Here is a 20,593-nt window from a genome sequence, read left to right as displayed (position 1 = left end):
TGCAAAAGGGCTTCCCTGTCTTGATGCAATGGTGCCTTGCAGAGCACCACCAGCAGGATCTGGCCCTGACCCAGGCTGGCTGGCCAGCTAGGTCTCCCACCCCCACCCCCAGAATAAGACATGCCTCCTCCTCAGAAACAAGCTCAGTGAGATGGAAGTTTGATGGCTTTATTTACAAACAAAAGACAGAAGTGTTTTTTAAAAAGAGAGAGACTCTGCCCCCACCGCCTTTATCCCTCTCAAGCATCAGGAGAATTAAATAGTCACCTTCCTGCTCCAACCCACTGTCTCTTTGAAGTAGTTCCCCCAGCATCACCACAGTCAGGCTCCAACAAGAGGGAAGAGGACCTACATAGACAAGGGGGCAGCACAGCTGGACCATTTCTTTTCTTTCTTTTTTATAAAAAAGTTGTAATTTAAATATCAAGGTTTGTTGTTGTTGGTTTTTTTAAAAAAGCAACATCATGAGACAAAAAAGGGGGTTATAATCAACCAGAAGAAACAGAAGGAAACATCAACAAGAGCATTTCCTGATGGTTATTTTACACATGATGGAACAGCAGCAGTGAGGCTGGCCAATCCAAGGTGGGCGTCTGTTGCCGAACAGCTGAGAAGGAAGGAAGCAAAGAAGGAGCAGCTGCTGCTGCTGTCACAGATTGTCCCCATCAACATCATCTGAGCTGAGCTGAGCCAGGAGACCTGGGCAGTCTGGGGTGGGAAAGAGCTGGCCTTGTGCTTATTCAGTCTCCTGGGGTGGACTGGGATTTGGGGCAGGAGGCAGACAGGCTCTTGGAAGATTCAGCATGGAGGCATCTAGTAATCCTGTGGCAGGAAAGAATAAGGTGGTAGGGCATCAGTACAGCTGCTCCCACAAACTGCTGCTTCAGAATCCCACCCCACTCTTTGCATTCAGTGTGGGGAGAGGGAGGAAGATTTAGCTCAGCAGGGGCAATGCCAGAGAGAAAGGCAGATTCAAACACTGCCTTTGGTGAAAACACGAGAACGTAACTGCCTGCTGGTTCAGGCCAACGGCCCAACTAGTCCAGCATCCTCTTCTCACAATGGCCAACCAGATGTTGCAGTGGGAAACCAGCAAGCAGGACCCAGGCATAAAAGCAGTCTCCCCTCCTACGGTTTCCAGCAACTGGGATTCAGAAGGATTACTGGCTCCAACTGTGGAGGCAGAGCACAGCCATCACGGCTGGGACAAGCCTTTCCATGAATTTGTCTAATCTTTTAAAGCCACCCAAGTTGGTGGCCACCCCTGCCTCCTGCTGAAGAGAGTTCCATAATTTAACTCTGTTTAGCTGTGTGAAGAAGCTTAACCACTTAGACACTCCATTCATTAAGTGGAGGATGAGTAGAGGAAGGATTTACCCCTTTAGTGAAAAGATGGGATTTGTCTTAACTCCTCATCCACCCTCCCCATCCCAGAATTCTGCCACTGAAAGGAGAACTGGGTGGAGAGGGAGGGCAGGGGATTGAAGGTAGGGGGCAGAGAATGGCATCCCAAGGTCAGAGGATGATACTTACAGCTCGGGGCTTTTTGTTCAATTTGAGATCAATCCTGCAAGGAAAGAAAGAGAAAGGAGCTTTCAGATGAGATTCAGGGAAAAGTCAGATCCAAAAACCAAGCCACAGAATGTGGTTAATTTGTCCCCATTTGCCAATTCAGCCAGGCCAAAGCAGAATCTGCCCCCACACCAACAACATACCCCAACCCCGCACAGAAATGCAGTTTTCTACCCACACAATCAGAAGGAAAATGAATTAGAGAGTTAGCCAGCATCCATAGACTGAGTTAACATGTCATGCGCTATGTTAGCAGGTTAAAGAGTGCAGCTCTTTTGAGGAGAGAGCGGATGTCAGATTGAAAGAGGATTTGGCTACCCCAGCCAAATCAAGGCCTTGTGTTTCTCTGCTGCGGGGTGGAAAAAATGCCAAGTCCAACATGGGCCATTGGCTTCAGAAAGCAAAGCAAGAAAAATCAAGTTTTCAAAACCCCAACAGAAGTTTATCTGCTTTTTAAAATGATGTAAAGGAAGCGGAAGAAGGAAGCCGATTGAATATTGCCAAGGTTATTAAATAAAAAGTTACCTCCAATGCGCTTTTGTCTGTATTTTAAAAAACTTGCCAGCCTAACCTAATATACATACCTACAATTAAACAGATAAACTATGGGTTAGAATAGCTTTGACCAGGCATGGCGGGAGGGAGGAGTGGGGGTGGGGAGGGAGGGAAGAGATGAAAGCAGGGGGGGAGGGGTTGGTGTGGAGAAAGGTCTACGGACTATAAACACAGCACAAGAACTAAGTCAAGTCAAACTTACTCAAAGTCATAATCAAACATGCCAGACGGGCTGAGGGGGCAGCATTTGAAAGGAAGAAAGCAACAGACATTAATATACTAAGGAATTAAAATTAATTAGTCGATTAGCCACCCTAGCAAGTTTATTCAAAAATAAAAACAGAGCCAGTGGCAATGATCCAAACTTCAGAATAGGGCATCTGATGACCAAGCACCGGCCTTTAAAATCCCTCCCTCTCTCCCCCCCGCCCCACTCCCAGCCTCTCAGCCTGGCACCCCACAGATTCCACCTCCCACCCCACAAGCTCTGTGGAGCATTCCTATGGGGCTCAAGGGGAGAAGAGCTGCAGGGGGAGGGAACAGGCAGGTGAGGAGGAAGAAGGATGATGGGGAGGGGGGCAAAGGCAGCTCTTAAGGGCAGAGTAGCAGTGGGTGGGAGGGAACTGACACGGGAAGGTGGGAGAGCAAAGGCAGGAATAAGCAGCACCAGAATGGATTCGGTCCCAGACATTCACGCACATGCCAGCCTCACTCATAAACCCCGGTCTGGAATGTCGGGGGGATTGGGATTTTCAACAGACCGGTCAAACACAGCATGGCTATGAGACTCCCGGTCCGGAGCACCCAGGAGGAAGGGAAAGCCAGAAGCACCCCACAACATCAGTGGTTTTAAAACACAGGTTGGAGGGCCATCATCTGTCGGGGATTCCTGAGCTGCGACTCCTACACTGCAGAGGGTTGGAATCCTGTCCAGCTCTATCAACTCTGCAAATCTGTGATTCTACCCAGCTGCCAGATATTCTGAATGCCCACCTAGGATGTGAAACTGTGGCAGACTCCCATTTTCCACCCCTCGTCCCCCTTTCCCACCACTACTTTTTGCACTTTCCTAGATTGCACTTTCTCTATGGGGCAGGTCCCTGCCCTCTCACTCTTACAGAGCAGCCTGGACCCAGATGGGGCTATGCCAATAGCCATAACATGCTGCAGTTAGAGGTGACATTTCACCTGCATTTTCCATCTGACATCTGCTCAACGGAGGCCTCTTTCCTATTTGGAGTTGGGCCCTTGGCAACCCCCCACTAATTTAGGAGCATCCCTTGCTGTGGACCTGAACTGCACCCCTGGGACGGCTTCTTTTCCCCCCTGCAACCCATAAATGGGTTTGCTCAAGAGGGTCAGCATGGAGCAGTGGTGAATCAAATGCCCGGCTCCAAACAGTGAGTCGCCGGGTGAACCATGCCTAACCTACTCCCAAGAGCCGCTGAGAGGATAAGAAAGAACCATAATTGTCACCCTGAGCTCCTTGGAATGAAGAATCAAAATTTACTAAAATAAAGCTACCTCCCTCTACATTATTGGTGGGGAACTTTTGGTCCACCAGGTGACCCACCACGGTGTTTTGGGTGCCATTACAGCAGTGGGAGAGCTGAGAAGCAGAGAATGATTGGCTCTGCTGGGACAGGCCAACCCCATCGGGCCTCCTCTGCCCTCAACTGTCACCTGCAGGCAGCCATTCCCCCCAGGCTGCCTCTGTGGGAGAGATGGGTACCAGCAAGGCTCATTTCATCAGCTTTGCTAGAGGCCTAGCTCCATCAGGCACCTCCTGCTCCTGAACTGTGCCAGCTGGTCAATATAGGAACAGCTGTGCAGAAATTGGTACCCGAGTTTTGGTTTTCATTTTCCTCTTTCCTCCCTGTTCAGTTTCCCTTGCGTTTCATGGTTTGTTTGTTTTTAATAGACTGTAAGCCTGCAGGTAGGGATTGTCTTGTCTTGATCATATGTACTCTAGTGGCCAAAATTGTGGAAACCTTTTGGGAAAAGTGCATTTCCGAGGTTTGATGGCTCATAACACCACTTCTTTTTTGGAGTAATACCATAAAATTATGTATCAATGGAAAGATAATTTAAAGAAGAATGTAATGCAATAACTTTTATGCAGGATTATTTATTATCACAGCAGTTATAAAGAAGAAACGTGAAACACATAGAAAAAATGAGATATGCAAGAATTCTCACCATGTCAGTTAATACTTAGTTGGGTAAACTTTAGCTTTAATTACGGCATTACGACGCCTTCCTATGGAATGAACCAAGTTTTTTAGTTCTGCAGCTGTAATAATGTGAAACCAAGATTGAATTATTGCCTCTATTAATTGGGTTTTATTGCTGGGTTGCTTCTGACTAACAAGTTTCTTTAGTTGGCTCCATAGATTTTTGATTGGGTTAAGGTCTGGGCTATTCCCAGGCCATTCCAGCAGTGGAATATGATTATCTTGAAACCACCTTTTGCACACAGCAGCAACATGACATGGAGCTAAATCCTGCTTAAATATTAAATAAATATTTATCTAAATGCTTCATTGTCTGGGAAAAGATCATGTCTGGAACGCTTCAGTTCGGGCTCAAGTATTTCATTTATGTATTTTGGGGGCATTTACATTCCCATTAATGATGCAAATTCTGCCCACAGCTTTTGCTGTCATACAACCCCAGATCATAACACTAACTGGGTGTTTCACGGTAGGTGTAATGCAAATCTTCTCTGATTCTTCTCCTCACGTATTTCATGCCATCACTATCAAGCAAGGAGATTTTGGTCTCATCACTCCAAATAACACTGTCCCACTGTTCTGCTGTCCAGTTGGGTTTTAGCCCAGTTTAATCTTTTCAGCCTTTGAGAAATAACTGTGGCTTCTTCCTTGGAATTCTAGCATTTAGAAGATATTCCTACAGTCTGCGCCAAACAGTCCTTGCACTCAACTTCACATTACATTGCGCCATGTCATCTTGTATACACCCAGATTACTTTTCTGCCACGTAGCCACAGTCTCTCAATTCTTCTGTTGTTACTTGCTGTTGTGCACCTTTTCCTGCCTTTACCAGTCTGATTTTGCAGTGACTGAGTCTCCTTATACCTCTTCAAAAATTTAGAAATGCCACCTTTAGTTAAGTTTCCACCAATTTTTCTTCTAATTTCTTCATAATTGTAGCCTTGTTCACTTAACAGTACTATTTTACGTCGCTTTCTGGGTTACCAGTCAACTCTTTGCACCATTTCTTTAATTTTATTACGTTTTACAAGCTCACTAAATGAAAGAACACAAAAAACCAACCAACTTGATAGCAATCACCTAACACACTGACCAATGTCTTCCTCTCAGCTCCAGTACATAACATCAACAGCTGAATCCTACTGTGACCTGATTGGATCATTGCCAAAAGAAGACGACACCTGATTGGTTCTCTAAACACTCATGCTCATTGGCTACATTCAAATGAAGGATCGCTACTGCATATCAGCCTAAGGAAGTTGTGCTTCCCTTTTCTGGTTATTTAGGTATAACTTTTTACAGAATACAGGTAAGTGAACTTAATGTTGCATTCTTCATTAAATTATCTCTCCATTGATATATAATTTTATGGTATTACTCCCCAAAAAAAGTGGTGTTATGAGCCATCAAACCTCAGAAATACACCTTTTCCAAAAGGTTTCCACAATTTTGTCCACTAGTCTAAGCTGCTCTGCGAGTCTTTTGGGCTGAAGTGTGGGACGCAAATGCTCCAAACGAAACAAACAAAATAAACCACGCCTACCTTTCCCAGCCCTGATGGCAGGTGAATCAGATGTAAGAAAATTCAAGGTAAGGCTTGAGACCTCAAGCTGGAGCCCCCTCTAAGTGCTCTCACCCCCGACTCTTCCTTTACAGGCAAAATGGGCTGCTTTTTAACGGAACATCTTCGTCTATTGCCCTGCACAGTAACAGGAAAAGGGCAGGATTTTGCCTGTAAAGGAAGAGTCAAGAAGGCACCTTCTCCTGCTTCCTCTTCCTTTGCAATCACACCTTGAACATCCTATGACCTGTCATGTACAGTGGTGCCCCGCAAGACGAATGCCTCGCTAAACGAAAAACCCGCAAGACGAAAGGGTTTTCCGATTTTTTAGCGGCTTCGCAAGACGAATTTCCCTATGGGCTTGCTTCGCAAGATGAAAGCCCATAGGGAAATCTCCGGGGGACAGCGGGGAAGTGCAGCGCGCCTTCCCCTCTGTTCCCGGACCTGTCCTGAAGGCTTGCGGTGGGAGAAAGGTTTTCCTCCCCACCACCAACATTCAGAAGGCTGTTCTGAAGACTGGCGGTGGGGGAAAAAGCCCTTCTCCCGCCGCCAGCCTTCAGAAGAGTTCCCCCAGGGCTGCCTAGGCTGCGGATAGCAGCCTGCTGCCCCGCGCGAGGGGCGCTCTGCTTCAGAGCGCCCCTCGCGCGGGGCAGACATTGGCAGCTTGGGGAGCCCTGCAGGACTTCCCCGCAGGGCTCTCCAAGCTGCAGATAGAAGCTGCTGCCCCACACGAGGGGCGCTCTTAAGCAGAGAGCCCTGCGGGGAAGTCCTGCAGGGCTCCCCAAGCTGCGGATAGAAGCTGCTGCCCCACACGAGGGGCGCTCTTAAGCAGAGAGCCCTGCGGGGAAGTCCTGCAGGGCTCTCCAAGCTGCAGATAGAAGCTGCTGCCCCACACGAGGGGCGCTCTTAAGCAGAGAGCCCTGCGGGGAACTCCTGCAGGGCTCCCCAAGCTGCGGATAGAAGCTGCTGCCCCACACGAGGGGCGCTCTTAAGCAGAGAGCCCTGCGGGGAACTCCTGCAGGGCTCCCCAAGCTGCGGATAGAAGCTGCTGCCCCACACGAGGGGCGCTCTTAAGCAGAGAGCCCTGCGGGGAAGTCCTGCAGGGCTCTCCAAGCTGCGGATAGAAGCTGCTGCCCCACACGAGGGGCGCTCTTAAGCAGAGAGCCCTGCGGGGAACTCCTGCAGGGCTCCCCAAGCTGCGGATAGAAGCTGCTGCCCCACACGAGGGGCGCTCTTAAGCAGAGAGCCCTGCGGGGAACTCCTGCAGGGCTCCCCAAGCTGCGAATGTCTGCCCCGCGCGAGGGGCGCTCTGAAGCAGAGCGCCCCTCGCGCGGGGCAGCAGGCTGCTATCTGCAGCCTAGGCAGCCCTGGGGGAACTCTTCTGAAGGCTGGCGGCGGGAGAAGGGCTTTTCTTCCCACCGCCAGCCTTCAGAAGGCTGTTCTGAAGGCTGGCGGTGGGGAGAAAAGTCCTTCTCCCCCCGCCAGCCTTCAGAAGAGGTCCGGGGACAGACTGTCCCCGGACCTGGTCTGAAGGCGGTCTCCATAGGAACGCATTAATTGATTTTCAATGCATTCCTATGGGAAACCGTGCTTCGCAAGACGAAAAACTCGCAAGAAGAAAAAACTTGCGGAACGAATTAATTTCGTCTTGCGAGGCACCACTGTATTTTTATTTATGTACAACAGTCCTACCCCACCTCCTTCCATCCAAGGAATTCAAGGTGGCATTGGTTGGTTCTCCCTCTGCACATCTTATCCTCACAAGAACCCTGTGAGGTAGATTAGCCTGGGAACAGGGACAAGAGCCCCCAAGGTCACCCAGTGGGAGCTTCATGGCTGAGTGGGGATTTGAACTCTGGTCCCCCAGGTCTTAGTCAAACACTCTAACTCTGCGGTTCCCAAAGTAGTGCCCCTTGGGGGACAGTGTGATTCCTTAGGGGGGCACTAAGAGGCAAAGGGGTGGGGGGGGGAGGCCGCTAGAGGTGTAAATAACACTCAGACTTCGAAAAGCTGGTATCAATGTATCAAGTTCATCAGTTTTCTTGAAATAATTAAGCTAAATAGCGTTAACTGGATTTTGAATAAATGTGCAATTAGCTGTTACTGTTTTGAATTCTAGTGTGTTATTATCTACCTTAACAGGTCATGCAAACCACTATTCTGAATAATGCTTTTTACAGAGTAGGGGGCACTGGGGATGAGGCTATGGAACCAAGGCAGCGGTGGCCTGAAAAAGTTTGGGAAGCACTGCTCTACCTGCTGCACTGCACTCGCCCTGTCCACCTGTCAAAGTGGCCCGAAAATCCAGTCCCCCAGCCCTGCTCTGTGCCATCAAGAGTCCTCTTCAACACCCACCTCAAAAGAAAGATTTGGTAGGGTGAGACACTCCTTCACGGGAGGTTTTTAACCAGAGGTTGGACGGCCATCCCGCAGGGGTTCTTTAGCTGCGATTCCTGAGTCGCAGGGGGCTGGACTGGATGCCCTTTGGGGGTCCCTTCCAACTCTACAATTCTATGATTCCAAGACCAAAATATGTGCCAAGCCAGAGGGGGAAATCCTCTGGCAGGGTATTTGCCCTTCAAGAGAAGGTGCCCTCTAAAACCCCCAACTCCAGCTCAGCCCACACACCTGGCCCTCGCCCACCTCACCTGTGTCGATTTTTGTTCTTCCGTTTTTTGTGGCTACTGTGGTGGCTGCCCGAAGTGGAGGATGCCGCCTTCTGGGGCTTCACCCCTTGGACGGAGCCGTCCAGCTCTTCCGCTTCTTCTTGGCTCGGTTCGTTCTCCTGGTTGTGGAAGTCTGGGGAGGTGTCGCTCTCCGTCCCGCTGCCAGGCTCCCCTGAAGGAGAAATCCAGGCACGCCTCAGGGCTCAGAGAAACAGCTGTTCTCATTGGCTCTGGTCAGAAGGCCAGCCCCCAGGGGTCAGGAAGGAAGCCCCCACAGCAGGGGGGAAATGCACTTTTTGCACCCAGACCTGAATCAATTATCAGTTTTCTTTTCTTTAAAAAAAATAAAATCATTATATTTCTAACCTATTCTTATCTTAGAAAACTCAGAGCAGGATGGAAGAGTAAATAAGTAAGAAACATGGGCTGATCTGGGTGATGCAAGGGTTGCCCTTCTCCTTGATGGAGAAGGAGCTTTCCACATGAAAGGCCTAGTGTCAGCCAAATGCGCCAAATTAGTAGATATTCTCACTGGCCTGTTTTATTACGCCTTACACAACAGAAAGACCTGCACATGCAGACAATGGATTCTATGTGCTATGCTCATCCAAATGATATAAATCAGCCTTGGCTTACATGAGGGAGTGTTCTATGAAAAGCCTATGCAGATGCCAGATATGCCTATGTGATGCCAGAATTGTTAGTGGGGATGTGGGGAAAGAAGTGCCTTCCTCCACCTGTGGTGGGCCTGCCCACAGGCATTCAAATGCTGGACAATTGATCAAAAAATGACCAAAATCCTCAAATACCCCAACACCACTGCAGCTTTATCTACTAAATCTGTAGGAAGAGCAACTCAAAGTTTTCAGCTCTCAGGGAAAACCTTGCAGGACTTGTGACTTCTGCTTTGGTATAAAAATATGTGACGTTTAGCATTAGCTGAAAAATTACTCCTAAATTACTTGGTGGCAAAAGCTTAGAGGACCCTGGAAGTTTTTACGCTGTTTGGTGAAGTATTATATTATTTATAACAAGCACACGGGACTCTCTCTCCACAGCACAATATGAAATTCAGCTTTTCTAATGGTCTTAAGTATTCTACCAGTCTAATATTGGGTCTCACCTAGATATACTGCACTTATTTTGATATTTCTATTATTTTTATTGTATTGGGTTTTCTATTTATAGTACTTCAATAAAATAGTTAATTATTTCCTTTTTAAAAAAAGTTTTCCACGTGCAGGGAGCTTTTGGCATTCAATCCTGCTCTCTTCCAGAAGCAGGACAGTCCAACTCTGCACCTTCTGAGTTGGATTTCACAACATTTGCGAAGTGAGCAGTGTGGAGACAAGTTGACAAGAAAGGAAGGGGGCTCAGCAGGAAGGAAGGTCAACTTACGTTTTTCAATGAGCTGGTCCTGAACTCCTGCCAGTGCGCTGACCGCCTAGGAAACCGAAAGAGACCAGATGGAGGAGGATTGTGGGAACTTCTGGGAGACTCCACCCCATCGCCTCTTCACGCCACTCAAAGAGGTGCCACATTTGGCTGGACTTTCGGGATTGTGCCATAGGACAGGCACAGGATGCAAATCTCACCCCACCCCAAGTACCTGCCCTACTTTCTATGCTTTGGCAGTATCTCCCTTGACAGGATCTCAGATATCTGGTGATGAGGGAAAGCTTCCTCTGCCCCAGAAGGGATGGCATTGGTCCTCCCTCAGTGCTCGGAGGATAAAGAACAAACTACACCTGAATAAGACAACGTGGGAAGGAAGGAGACTGGGAGGACCCAAATGGTGTGTGTTGTGGGAGAGGGCTGGCCAAAACTGGACAGGGAGAACTCCAATGCTTTCAAAATAACAAATAAACATAGAGTTTGCTCAACCTGAAAGATGTCTAGAGAAGTTGAGGGATCAGTTCAGTGACTTCTTCCTGTCAATAGGGGAGGATACAGGGAGACTACCTAGAGGAGGACCGAAAGTTGGAGGCAGCAATGTTTCTGAGTACCTGTTATTGGAAATCATGCAATATGCTTTCCACGTGTTTGGGTGGAAGAAAGGACATAGGAGGGGGAGGCCTTAGAGAAACAACACAGGCCTCGCCCCCAGGTTGCACTCACAGCAGCTGATGTGACTGAAGACTTGCTGAAAAGGCGCTCGGCTTCTTTGAACTTGCGGTTCCGTCGGTCATTCTTGCTGTTGGAGTTCCTGGAAGCAAGAGAGGAGAAAATAGATAGAAACAAGTTTTTCTCCCTGATTCAAAACACTAAAATTTGTGGACCTTCAACTGAATATTTAGGACAGCTACACAGCACATTGTTAAACTATGGAACTTGCTCCTGCAGGAAGCAGTGCTGGGCACCAACCAAGACAGCTTTGGAAGAGGATTAGGCCAGTTCATGGAGGAGAAGGCTATCCACGGCTACTAGCCAGAATAGTTACACTCTGCCTCCATGGTCGGAGGAGGTAAATACTATTGAATGCCAGTTGCTAGAAACTACAGGAGACGAGGGGGCTCTTGACCTTACGTCCTGCTTGTGAGTTTCCCGTTGGGGCATCTGGTTGGCCACTGTGAGAACAGGATGCTGGACTAAAAGGGTCACTGGCCTGATCCAGCAGCCTTCCTATTGGCTGGTGTAAGTCAAGGGCAGACCTGTGAAATGGCATCTCCCCACCACCACCACCTCAAACGGGGAAGCCACCCCTCCAGTGGCGTAGCGTGGGTTGTCAGCACCCGGGGCAAGACAAGTAATTTGTGCCCCTAACCCGTGGATTTGCGCCCCCTAACCCGTGGATTTGCGCACCCTAACCCTAACCCTCAGATGTTGCGCCCGGTGCAGCCGGCCCCCCCTGCACCCCCCATGCTACGCCACTGCACCCCTCTCTCTCTTCTCAAGAAGAAGTGGGAGGGAGTGCCCTTTTGCAGGCTGCCTTCTGGACTCTAGAATAAACTGTGGCTGCTGTATGGCAATAGATTAAGGCCCAGGCCTAGTGGGTGACACACACACAGGACCCCAGAGAGGTGGCTGTAGCCCCTGCCCAAAATCAGGGAAGGAGCACTGGTGAGGCAGGAGATGGAGGGTGGGGAGAAGGAAGGAGTAGCTCAAAGTGGAAGGGGGGCAGCAGGGAGTCACCCACAGCAGTCCAGGCCATGGGACAACCCCCAGAGGAGAGCTATAGGGTTTATCACTTAGAGCAGGGTGGACCTGGCGCAGTTGCAAAGCGCTTTGCTAGAGGTCTCCTGTTGCTACCCATGACGCCAGTCCTCTTTGAGGGCAGCTTTCCGTTTTGCACCCCGCCCTCCACTCACTTCTGGTTGGTCAGGTAGCGGTCCCAGCCTCGGATGATGTTGCCGTACATCTGGGTATCTTCCAGGTAGCTGCCCTCGAAGGCATAGATCTGCCGCTCCAGGTTGGCCAGCGTCTCCTGCAAAAGGGCAGAAGGGAGAGAGGAAACATCGAGCGCGCGGTGGGGAGGGGCGGCAGGGGAGCCTCGCGGTGGGTTGGGGCTTTTGGAGGAGCAGGGGCACAGAAGGCATCCCTCCCCGCGCCCGCGCCCACACTGCCCGGGCCAGGGGCATCATCATCATCTTCGCCCAGGCCTAGCCCGCCCCTCCCCTCCCCTCCCTCGGCGTCGGGGGGCTCCTACTCACGGCCAGCTCCTGCTTGCGCTTGACCAGCTCGGCCAGCTCGCGACGGGTGTCCGGGATCTGCGGCGGGGCGCCGGCCTTGGTGGCCGCCCCGTGGAGCGCCGCCATCGCCCGCGAGGAGGAGGAGAGCGAGCGGCAGGAGGAGAGGCGAGAGGAAGGCCCGACCCAGGCAGGCGAGCGGGAGCGCGATGCCGGGCGGAGCCGCTGGGAGCAGCAGAGGCTGGAGCCTCCTCCTTCCCCGCCGTCGGGCCAGCCCTTGCGCGGAGGCGGAGGCAGCCAAGCGGCGGTTGGGCGGCCCGCAGGCGGCAGTCCCCGCCCTGCCAGCTCCCTCCCTTTCGGCGGGGCTTCCACTCCGCCGAGCCGCTCTCGATAAGCAGCAGCAGGAAGGATGGAGGGGCCGGAAGGCTCCGCCCGCGCTTCCCTCTTGGATCTAGAAGCGCCCGCCGGTCCCAATCCCAGCCGATGGGTGGGCTGGGAAGGGTCGAGGAGCCGACGGACACAGGCCCACGGATTCCCGCCGCCCTTCCACCTGGGGAGGTCTCTCAGCCCGCCAGGAAGCCAACTCACAGTTGGACTCCCAAGCCTCTGCCTTTCTGACGTTACTCAGCAGAAGAGGGAATGGAGAAGAGTTGCACTATCGCCTCCGTTCAAATATATTTAGGGAATGTCAACAGGCCAGGTTCAAATATATTTAGGGAATGTCAACGGGGCAATGGGTGCAAGATGAAGCAAATATTTGTTAGGAAGCAGAAAGTAATTATATTTAGAACCAGGCCTGAACCAGGTGGCAGAGGCCCCTCTGTCTTAGGGAGTGAGTGATGTGTGACCTTATATCCCTTTTCCTCCAAGGAGTTCAAGGCGGTGCACATGGTTGCCCTTCTATTTTTGTTCTCACAGCAAACCGGTGAAGTAGGTTAGGCTGAGAGGCAGTGACTGGCCCCAGTTCACCCAGTGAGCTTCTTGGCTGAGTGGGGATTCAAACCCTGGTCTCCCAGGCTGTAAACCGGCACTCTAATCACTGTATCACACTGGCTGTCTTTTATCTCCTCTGTGCCAGTAGCAGATCATCCAAACCTAAGCTCATGGTTTGTACACCCCAGACAAACTGTAAGCCGGAAACTGAGAACGCATTAGGACAACACATTAAGTGAATTGCTAAGCTGACAGCAATTGTGATCTCCTTAGGGAGTCCACACAGTTGGGTCTGGCATTATAAAGTGGGTCATTCAGTTGAATGTACATGGGCAGAGCCACAGAACACATTCACCTGCCCATCTCAGACCAGGTTGTCTAATATGTTCTTTCATGGATTGGTTAAGTCCATTCTTTGCTGCTCTTCCTTTTTAAAAATTGGGGCTGTATGTGTCATCCCAATTTTGTGATTTTGCTGCCTGCAGTGTTAGAAACTGAGATATGAAAGCTAGGAGCTAAATGGCACCTTAAACCTAGGTTATGGGAGCAACAACAGAATGTCTAGGTGCAATTTGTTATAACTTGAATACAAAGGCGAAAATGAATGAACTGCAGCTCAAATATTCTGTTCACTTTTCACATGGTCTAGTCCTTCCCCTGTTCACCCCCCCCCAAACATTCTTAAGAGGGTCACAATGGCACTGTATTGAAAATAAATATTTCGGTATTGGATTATGGGGCACAGGCTCTAAACAGCTTACAGCCTGACTCCTCAATAGTACAAGGTTGCAGTGATAGAATGGTTTGCCATGCTTGCTGAATGCCATTTTTTAAAAATACACAGAGCTTTGTAAACTACTTTTGCTGCTTATCTGTAATATCACACCAACCCACCTGTTTTCATTTAAAAGTTAAGTAGGAAATAACATTATCAATTTGGAGAAAGGAAGAAAAAAACCACAGCAATATAAACATGTTCAAGCTAAATTTACAAATCCTTTATTTAAAAAAGAAAATAGGGACTTCTGGGAAAGGCGATACTGCTGTCCAAAACCATCTCCATCACCTAAAAGCTTGAAAATCTGCATTTTGGCCCCATATTTACATGCTAAACTTTATCCTAATATTCTTCTAGACATGCACACAACCCTATGCACATGGTACATTTATGCAAACAGGAGGTGCTCTCAGAAAGTGTGGGGCAGTAGGAAAAGTTACTACCCCTACACACAGCAAGTTGTGTTTCCTTTATTGTAAGGCAGCTACACACAAAACTGCAGCTACAGAACCTGTGCAAAAGTTTTCAGAGTGCAAAAGGGTTGTGGGCGAAGGTCTCTTCCACCTCCCTTCGTACAACACTAATACACCTCCTGCCTCTTGCTATCAGTAAGACAAAAATATAGTAGCATCCACATTGAAAGAAAGGAAATTAAACTTACTTAAATGTTTTTTGGAAACTATCCACCATGCTAAGTGCAAAATTATTCATGGGGTAATACAGGTGCCTGAGAAATGAACTTAATGCTCCCTTCCCCTCAGTGGTAAGAAAGCCAGACAGAGGAGACAGAAAACTTCCTTTTCACTCCAGATTCAACTGCCACGGATCTGGAAAGTATATCCCTGAAAATGTATTTTGATGCACAATTTCCTACATGAATCTCAGAAATCTACACAATTTTTTGCAAGTTCTTTTACCTCAACACATTAATAAATCAAACTGCTAGAGACATTACAGAACATCCAACAGGCTTTAAACCAAAATTCTTTTTTTCTTAAAAAAAAAGTTGCATCTATCATTTTTTAAAAAACTGTGTGCAAGCAAAAAAATAAAAGGGGTGGGGAGAAGCAAAATAACCTGTTTGTTTGGAAAAGGCATTTTTTGTACAGGGTGGTTTCTTGTTTCAGAGTCTTAAATTAAAAGATACATTGAGAAACTCTAGCAACACAGCTGCGATATCAGCTGGGCATCAAAAGTGACCTCGCTTTCCTAGCACCTTCTGATTAACCCAAACCATTTGAAAAGCAACAGTTGGCTCTACTTCAGTGCCCATAACCATCAACTGAGTGTGTGAGAAGTTCACAAATTAACATGACTAGCCAAAGGCAGCAGATTTTAAGGCAGTGAGAGGCATTGGGGCAGCAATGCTTCAGTCCACACAAAGGATCTGAGGCTCAGCTGCAGAGAAAGGTTAAGTCCACCCCCTGATGGGCTGTCAGGTGGATTCTTCCTCCTCTTCCTCCTCATCCTCCTCCTCTGCCTTCTGGTCCACCTCTGAGGTATCTGATGACTCATGGAGCAGAACATACTCCCTGCTACTGAACCCAAATTTCAGGACATCCTTCTCTTTCAGTTCGTAGTAGCGCTGAGGCTCAATGCGCTGGTTGTTCAGAAATGTGCCATTGCCTGAGCCAAGGTCAATAATGTAGGGTTTTACCTTCCGGCCCACTGTGCCATCAGGGCGGGTGTATTCCACGAGCCTTGTAAGAAACAAGAGATTTGTACTGATTAACAGCATAATATATGGGAGCCCAACTTCGTTAAGATTTCTCCCAGCTTCCAGCATCCCACAACAACCCTGTGGAGCACATCTTAAAACATAAAACTCCTCTGAACATAACTGACAGCAGAGACCTGTGTGCTTATTCAGGAAGAAGAGCTATTTAGTTGTGACTGCTTTGCTCAAGGAGATCAGCTGTGGCCCTTTCCACCTTGAGAAATTTGTAGCTGCCCTAATCTTTAGTAGAACTATTGATAATGAACTTAAAGCCCCATAAGGTCTGCTCTGGTTTTAAACCTTCAATATGCCCCATAATTGCAATTTCTGATCACTCCCAGTCCTTACACTATTCAGCATATCAGGAATGGGGAATAGGAACCACCCAGTGGGCCAGATCCTTAGACAGGAATTCAAAGTCATGCTCTTACGACTGTTCTGTCAGCACAAATATTTCTGCTTGCTAAGTACAGCTTGGCAAGCCCCATGTCTCCTGGGTGCTGCTCTGGGGGTTCTCCTGACCCTTAAGAGATCTGGAGGAGGCATAGGGAGGGTAAGCTCTGTTGCACTGGCTTCCATTAGTTTACCAGGTTTGTCAAGGCTGGCCCTTAATTTCCCCACCCTCTGCCAATGTCATAATATTGCCAGATGACTGGCACATGCACATGTTGAAGTTCAAAAGAGCATGCCTTCAAAGGGACTTGCTGTAACCACTGATTGGCAGTCAGAGGGAGCTCCTTTGAAGTCATTCTCAAGAAAGTGGTTTGGGTTCAGGCTGCTTTCTCCATAAACAAAGCATTTCCCCCCCTGGAGAGAAAAAAAATTCTCTGTTCCAAGAAGGTTTGAATCCACACCTCTTCCTGCAAACAATGCAAGTCCCCTCAGCTATGCTAGGGAGTTCCTATCAGCACCAACAAAGAACCTGCTTGCAAAGGAACAACTGGGGGCTTAAGTTAAATCCTTTATAACCGTGTCTATACCTGCCCCACACTTCACATCCTCTATGTAAGGCCAAATGCGGAGCAGGTGACTGTAGTCTGTGCTGAACAATTTCATGGACCAAACTGGGACCTGTGCCAGGCTTAATTAGGTCCTTGGGCTAGAAGCTCCCTGACACTTGCTTGGGACTTGTTGCTTGTTTGTCCCAAGTTGAAGGAATTAGAAGGGCTTTACTAGGAGACAAGGCTGACATCAAATTGCAGGCAAGGAGCTTTAAAGCAAGGATACTTTCACAATAGCGACATAGTGTACCAGGAAAGAGGAGCTACGGTCAAAACGACAGCAGATGAATGTATTTGGCATAAATTTGCTGGAGAGGGGTAGGACAACATGGAGGTAGCAATTACACGGCGTATTTATCAATAAAATGATGTATCCAAAGTCCTTAATACTGTCTCTTGCTGTATAGATCCCAGTCAGTAAGTGGGGAGTATTAATAGCTAACTTGAAACTAACAGCTACTCATAGCTCATAGAGGCTCCTAAGCAGCTACATATCCACACCCACACCTGGGCCAAGACTTACCGGTACTGAAAGACAGCGTGTTGTTTTGAGCAGGAGGGGTGGTCAATAGGGATATCAGCAATGCGTCGGTGCCTGCCCAGCAGGTAGGCACTCTGCCTGTGAATGTACATAACTGGGAGAACCTCGTCGTTCTTGAAAGGATACAAACGCCACCGCTTCTTGGGGATCCGTGCTTCTGGGGGCTCGCTGTATTTGATCACGACACCACGGAACGTATTGGAATCCTCCAGAAGTGCACCAGACAGTTCAAAGCTTGGTTTCTCTTTATTCCCTGGCTCTTTATCTGTGCTGTGTGACCCCTCTGCCCCTGGATTCTCTTCGTCACCGCTGGCTTCTGCCTGCTCCCGGCGCTCCCGACGTTGCTCATTATATAATTCCCTCTGTGCCTGCTGAACCTGGAAGCGATGACCGTCCCTCTCCCTTTCGTGGCCCCCAGGCTGATCCCGGTGGGGCTTCCTTCGGCCAGAATGGTCCCGATGTCTGTCTCGGTCATTGCTTCTTTCCCGCCTGTGGCCCGGCTCAGAGTGGTCTCGATGTGGGCGCTCCTCATGCCCCCTCTGGGAGCGTTCTTCTCGCTCCTACATTAGGGCAATAGCAAAAGGCAAGTTTTTAAAAGTTCTGTTCATGAGTATAAATAAGTAAAATGGTTTCAGCTTTTCATATATTTTCTAAAACTGTAAAACTGTTATCACAGCATGCTGAATTTAATAGCCACACTACAAGGTCTGTTTGGAAAAATTAAGCTATTGCACAATCTAATGGCAGTGCTAGTGTTTGTTTAGCTTTTTTTTTTTTACACCAGTAACTTTTGTTTCCTCAAGTTGTCCATACTTGCTTTAATCCCAAGTGTGCAATACAATACAAAGCTTCTGTCAATTTTATCTGGTATGCCCAGTTACCTGCTTTACTTTAGGTATCACATGATGCGGACTTCGGCTTCTTTTCTCTCGGGGGGATTTGCTTTTTTTGTTTGAGGACTTGTTTTTTCTTTTTGACTGTGACCTTTTAAAGATATGAAACCAAGGTTAAGCACGTGAATTACCATCAGCAAAAAAAAGGCACATGCAAGTCAACACACTTGATCCACTGTGGTCTGGTATACAGCAATTCAGAGGTGAAAGTGGGGCATCAATAAGGAATATATACCCAACATTTGCAGAATCATACAAGGCAGCTTAAAAGGTAAAGGTACCCCTGCCCTTACGGGCCAGTTGTGTCCGACTCTAGGGTTGTGCGCCCATCTCACTTAAGAGGCCGGGGGCCAGCGCTGTCCGGAGACACTTCTGGGTCACGTGGCCAGCATGACAAAGCTGCTCTGGCGAGCCAACACCAGAGCAGCACACGGAAACGCCGTTTACCTTCCCGCTATAAAGCGGTACCTATTTATCTACTTGCACTTAGGGGTGCTTTCGAACTGCTAGGTGGGCAGGAGCTGGGACCGAAAGACGGGAGCTCACCCCGCCGCGGGGATTCGAACCACCGACCATACGATCGGCAAGTCCTAGGCACTGAGGTTTTACCCACAGCGCCACCCGCGTCCCACAAGGCAGCTTAAATAAGGTTAAATCAACAAAGTACAGAAGATAAAAACGCAACCAGGAAGCATAGCAAAACAGCAAATAAAGCCAACAACTATTTAAAGAGACAGCAGGTGACACAAAGACAGGGGGCTGTGAGGGCTTCCTGTATCTTTCCACTGTCTGCAATTCCTCCTATGCTTAAGCAAGATCTGAGGTGAAGGCCAGTGGGATAAGGAGACCTTCACAGTTGAGGGGGCATACTGTACTTGCTGGGAGTTGCAGTGCAAAACATCTGGAGGGCACCGCGCCGGCAAAGGCTAGTATGTGTAGCACCACTCTCACAGTCAACAGGTGAAACTCAGTTTCCCTAATGTGTGTTATCTAATCAAAGCCCAATGCCACTACAAAAGCACTTAACCCACATTTCCCATAATTGTCATTCTGCCCTACCTCACCTTCTTGCAAAGCCAGTCAAGCCAGACTTGAATAGAAAAACGTTGCCCGGAGACCATTGTATTATTCGTTGTCTTCATATCCCACCTTTTTTAGGCATGGAGCTCAAGGTGGCAAACGTGGTGCCAGCTACCCTGTGAGGCAACTTAGGTTGAGAGAAGGCAGTGGCTGGTCCCCAAGGTCACCCAGGGAGCTTCATGGCCGAGCGGGGGGTTTGAACCCCGGTCTCTCCGACACTCTTAACCAGTACAGCACACCGACTCTCGGTCCTTCAAGGCTCCTTTTTATAAGGCAAAGGGCAAATAAAGCGAGTCGGCCCACGGCCTCGCGCCCCCCCTTCCCCACGGAGCGCCAGTGGAGGAGGCGGCGGCGCTGGGCCGGGCCCCTTCCCCTCACAAGACACAGGAGCTTCTGAGCCCATCCCCGCCACCCCCGGGCATCATCACCTGCCGGCCCCCGAGTTCCCCGGCGGCGGCGAGTGGCTTCCGCGCGGGCTCCGCTTCCGCCGACGCTGCGGCTCCTCCATAACACCGCCGGCCTCTTCTCCTTCTTCTTTTCCTCCGGCTTCCGCTTCCAGGTCGTCGCCGGTGTCACTATCGAGAAACACTTCCCAGCCAGGCTCGATGCCGCTCTACCTATTGTGCGCTCTATGGTTTGCCCTGTGAGCGGAGTTGTCTGGAGGACTAGTCGTGGTCAGACGCCCCCTGGCGGCCACTGATAAGACATTTACTTAATCATGCAGTGATGGCCAAACTTGCCCCCCCCCCCGCTGTTTTGGGACTACAGCTCCCATCATCCCTAGCTAACAGGACCAGTGGTTAGAGATGATGGGAATTGTAGTCCCAAAACAGCTGGAGGGCCAAGTTTCGTCTTCACTTAATGGGTCCATTTATTGCTTTTTCATAACGAGAGAGAGAGAGAGAGAGAGAGAGCAGGAAGCTCCCCCCACCCCAAAGCCGTGTGTGAAGCGCTGAAGCGCTGCAGACGGAGGGAGGCGCGATAAATACGGAATCTATCACTGGAGGAAAGGAGATGCTTCTCAATCCTTTCCGAAACAGCTCTAGACGTGACCCAGAAGTGAGGCTCGCGACTGCGGGGCCACCACGTAGAATGCCCCGTCGCTTGTGCTCGCCAGCCGCGCCTAACTAAGCTCACAGACCTCCAGGCGCTTTCCATGACGGGCAGGGACAGTCGGGGGCGGGGGTTGAAAACAAGGACAGGCTCATCCTGAGCAGGTGACCGCTCATCTCCTCTCTCTCCCCTTCTCCTCTCTTCCAGTCCCAGCCTCAGGGATTGTTGCTGCTAAGCTGCTTTGCAGGGCAGTTTTCGTGTGCAAAGCAAAATAGCAAGAATACCCGCACTGGACTAAGAAGGATTCAAGCAAGAACAACCCCGTGCTTAGCCGGGAGCGGCTCTTCTCTGCTTGCCTCTCGGGAGGAACGGGGCAGCGGTCC

The 20,593-nt window shown here is 49.4% G+C and overlaps 2 protein-coding genes across 6 annotated transcripts; both read right to left on the bottom strand.

The window, feature by feature from the left end:
• Positions 1–154: 154 nt before the first annotated feature.
• Positions 155–12,872, bottom strand: MEAF6 (MYST/Esa1 associated factor 6). Of its 4 annotated transcripts, XR_014551065.1 has the most exons (9): positions 12,239–12,499; positions 11,897–12,012; positions 10,707–10,794; positions 9,987–10,032; positions 8,571–8,760; positions 2,330–2,359; positions 2,098–2,156; positions 1,534–1,567; positions 155–822 (listed from the first exon to the last, which is right to left on the bottom strand). XR_014551065.1 is itself a non-coding variant. In XM_083625374.1 (8 exons), the coding sequence occupies exons 1-8, from the start codon at positions 12,341–12,343 to the stop codon at positions 814–816; spliced, it is 618 nt and encodes a 205-aa protein (XP_083481500.1). In that variant the 5' UTR covers positions 12,344–12,498; the 3' UTR covers positions 155–813. The 4 variants fall into 4 exon arrangements, 2 of the variants coding, with proteins under 2 accessions (XP_083481500.1, XP_083481501.1); XR_014551064.1 differs by lacking the exon at positions 2,330–2,359 and having other exon boundaries at positions 12,239–12,872; XM_083625374.1 differs by lacking the exon at positions 2,098–2,156 and having other exon boundaries at positions 12,239–12,498.
• Positions 12,873–14,123: 1,251 nt separating this feature from the next.
• Positions 14,124–20,579, bottom strand: SNIP1 (Smad nuclear interacting protein 1). 2 transcript variants are annotated; one of them, XM_083625329.1, is made up of 4 exons: positions 19,586–20,579; positions 18,066–18,168; positions 17,167–17,744; positions 14,124–15,625 (listed from the first exon to the last, which is right to left on the bottom strand). In XM_083625329.1, exons 1-4 carry the CDS (start codon positions 19,663–19,665, stop codon positions 15,361–15,363), a joined length of 1,026 nt encoding a protein of 341 aa, XP_083481455.1. In that variant the 5' UTR covers positions 19,666–20,579; the 3' UTR covers positions 14,124–15,360. The 2 variants fall into 2 exon arrangements, with proteins under 2 accessions (XP_083481455.1, XP_083481454.1); XM_083625328.1 differs by lacking the exon at positions 19,586–20,579 and adding an exon at positions 19,137–19,213.
• Between the last annotated feature and the right edge of the window lie 14 nt (positions 20,580–20,593).

Source organism: Podarcis filfolensis (assembly GCF_964270895.1).
Source record: "Podarcis filfolensis genome assembly, chromosome: 8".
NCBI lineage: Eukaryota > Metazoa > Chordata > Lepidosauria > Squamata > Lacertidae > Podarcis > Podarcis filfolensis.
Note: the sequence above shows the minus strand (reverse complement) of the source record. Positions and strands in the feature narration are given on the sequence as shown.

Coding starts and splice junctions, on each gene's coding strand:
- MEAF6 (XM_083625374.1), bottom strand. CDS start 12,343: ATGGCGGCGCTCCACGGGGCGGCCACCAAGGCCGGCGCCCCGCCGCAG. Junction 8,761..9,986: donor GGACCAGCTCATTGAAAAAC/GTAAGTTGACCT, acceptor TTTCTCCTTCAG/GGGAGCCTGGCAGCGGGACG. Junction 1,568..2,329: donor ATGTTTGATTATGACTTTGA/GTAAGTTTGACT, acceptor CTTTCCTTGCAG/GATTGATCTCAAATTGAACA.
- SNIP1 (XM_083625329.1), bottom strand. CDS start 19,665: ATGGAGGAGCCGCAGCGTCGGCGGAAGCGGAGCCCGCGCGGAAGCCAC. Junction 18,169..19,585: donor GGGAACTCGGGGGCCGGCAG/GTGATGATGCCC, acceptor TATCTTTAAAAG/GTCACAGTCAAAAAGAAAAA. Junction 17,745..18,065: donor TGATACCTAAAGTAAAGCAG/GTAACTGGGCAT, acceptor GCCCTAATGTAG/GAGCGAGAAGAACGCTCCCA.